This window comes from Helianthus annuus, chromosome 11, assembly GCF_002127325.2.
Source record: "Helianthus annuus cultivar XRQ/B chromosome 11, HanXRQr2.0-SUNRISE, whole genome shotgun sequence".
NCBI lineage: Eukaryota > Viridiplantae > Streptophyta > Magnoliopsida > Asterales > Asteraceae > Helianthus > Helianthus annuus.
In genome coordinates this window covers 22,492,671-22,499,648 of record NC_035443.2, presented here as the reverse complement: position 1 = coordinate 22,499,648, position 6,978 = coordinate 22,492,671, and the positions used below count along the sequence as shown (strand labels likewise).

Here is a 6,978-nt window from a genome sequence, read left to right as displayed (position 1 = left end):
TGTTTCGCTCAGTGCCGCGCCCCGATGATTTCGCCATTGGTTGGGGTTTGACATTTTGTTAGTACAAAGGAAGGATGTCGAATAAATCCATGCGAAATAAAGGATTTATTCGCACCCGTATTAAATAACACATGTGCGGGAATTGATTTTATAGAAAATATACCTGAAACCACATCGGGTTCCTTTTCCGCCTCTGCTGCTGTTAACTAGAAGGATCTAGCTTTTGCTTTTGGTGTCTCGGTATGTGTATCCTTGCCTTCTTTCTTTCTGATCAACTCCGGGCACTCAGACTTCTTGTGACCCGGCTGATAACATTTATAACACATCGACACTTTCCCCGGGCACAACGCAGCCGTGTGCCCTGTTTTCCCACAAATAGGACACGGTTTGTCCTTAAACCGGCACTCACCCGTGTGCCCTTTCCCGCATACCCTGCAGCTTGGTGACCTGCTTTTTCCCTCTTGTTTCTTCGACGATTCGGTCGTGCGCGCCTTTTTCATCGGGCTTGGATTAACTACATGCACCCTTCTTTCACCTCTTTCAATCTGTTTCTTTAATTCTATCTCCCGTTCCCGAGCAACGTTTATGATCTCGGTGAGGGTCTCATACTTTGAAGGAGTCATAAACTCCCTATACTCGGCGCTCAACATATTATAGTAATAATATATTTTCTGTTCTTCGTTTGTTATCAATTCATCACAAAACTTCACTCTATCCATGAATATTCCCGTGATTTTATCGATGGATTCACCCTTGTGTCGAAGCTGCATGAATTCTTCCTTGATTTTGTTAATGACTGCCTTGGGACTTTGATGTTTAAGAAATGGTGTCTTAAACTCATCCCATGTCATAGCCTTAGCCGCTTCACTTCCGATTTCTTTCTTCTTGTTATCCCACCAGTCTTTCGTTTGACCCCTTAACTGACCCGTACCATAGGCTACGTAGTCGTCTGTATCACAATGGGTCCTTTCAAACACTCCCTCGATATCACTTAGCCATCATTGGCATACTATCGGGTCGACCTCCCCATTATAGATTGGCGGTTTACACGCCATGAACTCTTTGTATGAACAAGGCTTTCGTCCTCCGGGCTTTTCCTTTGCTAAATTGGTATTATCTTCCAATTTCTTAATTCTCTCATCCACCACTGCTAGTACCGTGTTTTGGATTTTATCAATGAAACCCGACAAACTATTTTCGATTGCCTTTCCAACCTCCTCGGCAATCACTTCTCTCATTTGCTCGGTGACTCTTGGCACCGCATCATCGTTATCTCTATCCGTCATCTTTAAAACTGAAATGTTTACATCGAGCGTTAAACATTTCATCTATAGCATATGGTTTATTCACTTCGGTTTAGTCAAGTTCATAACTTGTTTTCACCGTTCTTATTTAATGCACCTTCCGGGTTTGAGTGTCTTAACACGCTCTTCCCATGCCTGTCAATTCATGTTTCCCCTTTTATACTTAATAAATCTACTTAGGACAATTAATTCTTACCGGATCCTTGATCAACCTTGAACCGAACAGTTTGTTAACAACCTTGAGCTCTGATTACCAACTTGTAACACTCGTCTTAATTTCTATTATTTTAGTCATAAAATGCGGGATTTTTAAAAACAAAATGCATATTTAGCAAAAACTTAGCTAAATATAGTTAGATGTACATTGAGTAGCAAGTCAAATAAAAAACCATCTAAGATTTAACACATTTACAACTACTGAGTTTACAAAACGATATTTTGTTTTAGACAAGTTTAGAAAAGTGTGGAAGCTTCAAAAATAATGTTCGGTTCTTGATTTCACGCTTGATCGGCATCCGTAGCTAATGAGTATCACCTGAGGTCAAAACCACATAACTAATTAGTTTTGACAATATTAGTTGAGCTTAAACAAGTCCCAAATAAATAAACATAACAAAAATAAAAAAAATTCCGGTTTAAGTGTGTCGCGCCACGCGCCAGACTTGGTCCGATCCTTTGCGTGGCGCGGGAGGCCCCGCGTGTAGCGCCAGTCCCCTATGCCCCCGTCGCATGGCGCGGGGGAGTACGTTTTCCAGCAGGTCCAGTTTCTGGACCTGCATTTTGCCCAGCTCCGAAATTTCACAAAATCTAACTTTAAACAATCATAACTTTTGACTCGGTTATCCGTTTTAGTCCATTCTTTTCCCTATGAGTCCGTAATAAAATTACGAGGCCGACCATGTAAATTTTATATTATGAAAACCGAATTACGAACAAATGGTTCACAAAATCCTTGTTTCAATTATTCGACCCATTAGCTATATGTGCATAATACCAATTTTCCATTCTAAAACTTTTAGACGTAATTACCTAAATCCCCGGGCTTATAAATCTTGGTGTATTCGCGCCATTCCATGGCTTTACGCTCACATTAGAATATCATGCTTGTTTCTCTAAATTCAAGCAAAAAGCTTCAAGCGATATTTACAATTGACTTCTATAGTTTGACCCGATATCTCGGATTCGTAAACTTAAATTAGCATAACCAATTCATTGACGTATTATTATCCAACGCTAACGCAATATGAGACTCTCAAGTCTCTTTACACATGATTATTTCAAAAGCGTAATTTCTACCCGTTTGATTGTCGAGTGAAAACCATCTCTTTAATGACAAGCCAAACTACTTCTAACCATTATATTGACCCGTTTAATTGTTGAGTGAGCTTCGCCACTTCAATGACATATCAAACGCGTATATTACACTACAACACTAACGAAATATGAGACTCTCAAGTCTCTTCACACATGATTATTTCAAAAGCATAATTTTGACCCGTTTGACTATCGAGTGAAAACCATCACTTTGATGACAAGCCAAACTATTTCTAACCATTATATTGACCCGTTTGATTGTCGAGTGAGCTTCGCCACTTCAATGACACATCAAACGCGTATATTACACTATGACACCATTTGTACACTAATACCAAATATTTATGCATAATGTAACGAGACTCAAGTCACGTACCTTCAAAGTACCCCTTTCAGTCGCGTGTCACCACCGGCTTGTCCACTTGACGATCCGGATTCTTTGCCTAAAGAGTTCAATTCACAATAAGTTTAGAACTCTTTCATAAGTTTTAACGCATAATTCTCTGTAATAATCAAATTTGCGTTTTCACCCAACTTTTAACATCTTAACCCTCACTTAGGCGTTTTATCAAACACCTAGCGGGTCAGATTTTTATATTAACAAAACCAAGTTCATGACTTGAAATCTTCATCTAATTCAACTTCAATTAGGCAAATTTACATAAATTGTAACATTCTTATTTCAGAGATTACTTCCTAAAACTCAGGTTACACTAGAACAAGAATCATAATTTTTAGTGTTTATCAAGTTTCTACTAACACATTAATCACCTACAATGGTGATTATGAACCCACAAATATCATGCAAGATTTTAACAAGAAATCATCTAGGGTTTATCCCTAGACATCATATCACTTCTAATTTCATCAATACTTCACATAATCAAGCTCAATTTCAGTTTTTCACTATTAACCTAGAATTTAAGATGAATCAAAACATCAAGATTTTGCATACCTTATGATCCTTTCAACAAGGTGATCACTAATTCGTGTTTAGAAATTGATTTGGGACTAAATTGAATCTCCAATTGATCAACTTTAGTGAGAGCTAGGGTTTGGAGAGGAGCTCTTGGTCGCTCCTGTGTTCTGATCGATCCAGACACACACTTAGGTGTGTGTTTGGATTTTATTTTGTTTATTAATAATTCAGGTTTCAAGTTTAACCATTCTAGTCCCTCAATTATTGTTTTCTTTATGATTTAGGAGTTTTCCATCCATTTATTTGATATCACAAGACTCGTATCTAACTGGGTTATCTATTCCTAGTTAGTTTGTTCTTGTTTATTCCACGTTTTAAAATTATATTATAAAGTTTTATATTTTCGGGAAACAGACAACTTGTTGAAATGTATACGGTACCTATCTTCAATTTAATGTCAAACACATTAATATTTACTAATATGATTTTTATATTGTACGGGGCTGGATTAAATGGCTTTGGACCGTTTATCTATTAGATTAGTGATGATCTATGTGTGAGAGTTGTGTATTTTGTTGAGAGTTTTAGATTCGTTCTTGTTAATTGTTTGTATTCGTTTGATTGTGTAAAGATACCATAATTTTGACACAACTGAAGTGAACAAATCAGCGGCGGAAACAATCGTTTTCGGATTTGACGTGAGGAGATGATGGTCTCGGGAGACAAATTTACAGCCGTTTACAGATGATGGGAGACAGGCAGAGAAGATACGACGGTCGTGGGAGGTGTCCGCTCCGGCACCACCGCACTTGTCTTCCACTGGCACCACTGGTTGATGGTGAAAGCCAACCATCACTCTTTCACTACTTCTATAAAAGCCCTAATGTGGAGACGGTTTTCTGGTGAAGGCGCGTGTGTAAGAGACTGAAGCGTGTTTTAATCGGTGGGTATTGCATGAGAGCTATGGTGCAATGGGCTAGTGCCAGGCATGTGCCTGGCACTATTCCCGCCCATGATAAATGCTATTCCTGACACTACTCCCGTCCATGATTAATGTAGATATAGGAAATGAATAAATATAACATGTTGTTTGTTGACTACTTTAATTGAAAAAAAATAGTTATATTCGTTTGTTTACTAACTAAGATAAACGAGGTTAATGCTTAACACTCACTCAGATTCTTAGCATTTGATCAAACTAATGTAATACTTAAGATTGATTTAGTGGTAAATCCATAAATTGATGAAAGTTAACAGCTGATAGGTGTAAAAAAGAAGGAATTCATCTCTTTTGGTGACTTTTTTTTCATTGAAATATTAGTTATGTAAATACTCAAACTCATATAACTTTTATTGCTTCAATACATTCTATGAAAATCAAAGAATTTTGTTCTCTTTAATATAAGTATACTATTATTATACTTTTTGATACATAACACTTTTATAATATGTAATGAATTATGTGATATATAAATGTGTGATTAAACAATTTACACGATGCGATTATCTTAATTCGAAATGTATGCATATGTTTCAATGTTTGAATATGTTTTAATTATGAACTACAAATTGTGCTTACATCATTTGACAATGTGTGTTTATGTATGTTAGAAACTTGCGTACATAAATGGACACAAATTCCTTCACCTATAAAAGAGTAAACTGCAATTTTACCCCCTGAGGTTTGGGGTGATTGGCACCCTTACCCCCCCCCCCCCAACGAAATATTTGCAATTTTACCCCCCAACCTTTGCTGTTATGTCGCAACCGTACCCCCTAAACTCAAATTTGTTGACCGGTCAATAAAACCATGGGAGGGTCAAAGGGTAAATATGTAATTTCACGTTAATAGTACCTTATATATTATAATAACCCCTTAACTCAACATTATATCACAACCTTACCCCCTAAGCTTTACCTCCACTCCTTCTTCCACACTTCCACACCGGCGAACCACCACCGGCTTCCACCTCCACCACCGGCTTCCACCTCCACCTCCGGCGACCATACTTCCACACCCACCGGCTTCCACCTCCACCTCCGGCGACCACACTTCCACATGTTGGGATTGAACCCTAACAGAGGAACAGATAATGAAAAGCCAAAACCGGATCTCATCAGTGGACCATTATTAAGCAGCAGTTTATCCTATGCTCTCCCCTTGACAGTGGTTATCTAACAGCTGATGGATCTTAAAGTGCTGCTCAACTACAACAACTGACAAACCAAACTCTGATGATTACTTAACAACTGCTGAAGACAAACTCTGCTGCTCTATCTACTGCTGTTTCTTAAGTACTGCCGAAGACTCAAGCACTGCCCTCCCAAAGACTTATCACCTTTGAGGAAAGCACTGAAGACTCAACATCTGTGCTAAGGCTACAACAGTGGAACGTGAAGCAGTAGTTTCCTTAGCTTTACATTTTATTACTTATCAGATGGTACATGTCAGTAGTTTGTATAGAACAGTATTTGTAGTTTGTTAGGTCGTTAGATGTCACTATCATGGTGACGTCAGCTGAGGTAGATCAGTAGTTTGGGTTGCCTATAAATATGACAGTATTCTGTACTGTTATACTTGATCGTTTTGAGTGAGTTCTTCTCCTCAATTCATCCTTTCATCTTGTGCAACCAACTCTGGTGTATCAGGCTGAGGGGGAGTTTAGATTGTAAGCTTGCTGTAATCATTTGCCTTCTATTGTAAATCTTTTGACTCAATGAAATAGCAATTGTTTATCAATCTATATTTTCCTTTGATTATGTTTACAAAGTTTGCTACTCATTTTTGCTGCTCTTACTCGTTTTATGCAAACAAACACAATCATGATCGCCCCTAGATCCCAACAATTGGTATCAGAGCTTGGACAGTCAAATTCGATCTAACAATCAATTTGACATAACAGTTCAGCTCAAAAGTTATTGATACTAAAGGTTGGTTGCATTCAGTTGAAAAAAAAACACAGAGTAACGAGTAAATCACGGTCAAAGTGGTTATTTAGAAACTCTGTAAATCAACCAAGATGTCATATGACACACAAATCTCACACAACAAGTGTTTTCATGCATATGTCACTCATAGTTTTCAGATCCGTAAAATATCTGATAAATTGTGGGATTGTTCGATGTTTTCAAAATTGATTTCAATTGTTGTTTCGATATTTGTGATGTTTTCAATAAACACTAAAGTATGTACCTCTGTTCAGCAAAACTTGTGTTCATCCGAAACACTAGAATACTGCTGACATAGAAAAGGGGGAAATAAAACTTTAGGCAAAATCTCTCATGTGCTCAAAGGCAAGTTGAGTATCCTTCAAAAGGACCAAATCAACTTTGTCCAAAACACATTGAGAAAATAAGGTGTCAAAACTGTTCTGATCATAGGTAAATGTGAGATCTAAGCATGATCAAATAATGGTCAGATCTCTCAAAACATTGCTTCAA

General features: G+C 37.7%; 1 protein-coding gene across 1 annotated transcript; it reads right to left on the bottom strand.

The window, feature by feature from the left end:
- Positions 1 to 206: 206 nt before the first annotated feature.
- Positions 207 to 5,598, bottom strand: LOC110887931. Its single transcript, XM_022135488.1, has 3 exons — positions 5,456 to 5,598; positions 706 to 966; positions 207 to 630 (listed from the first exon to the last, which is right to left on the bottom strand). The coding sequence occupies exons 1-3, from the start codon at positions 5,596 to 5,598 to the stop codon at positions 207 to 209; spliced, it is 828 nt and encodes a 275-aa protein (XP_021991180.1).
- Positions 5,599 to 6,978: the final 1,380 nt, after the last annotated feature.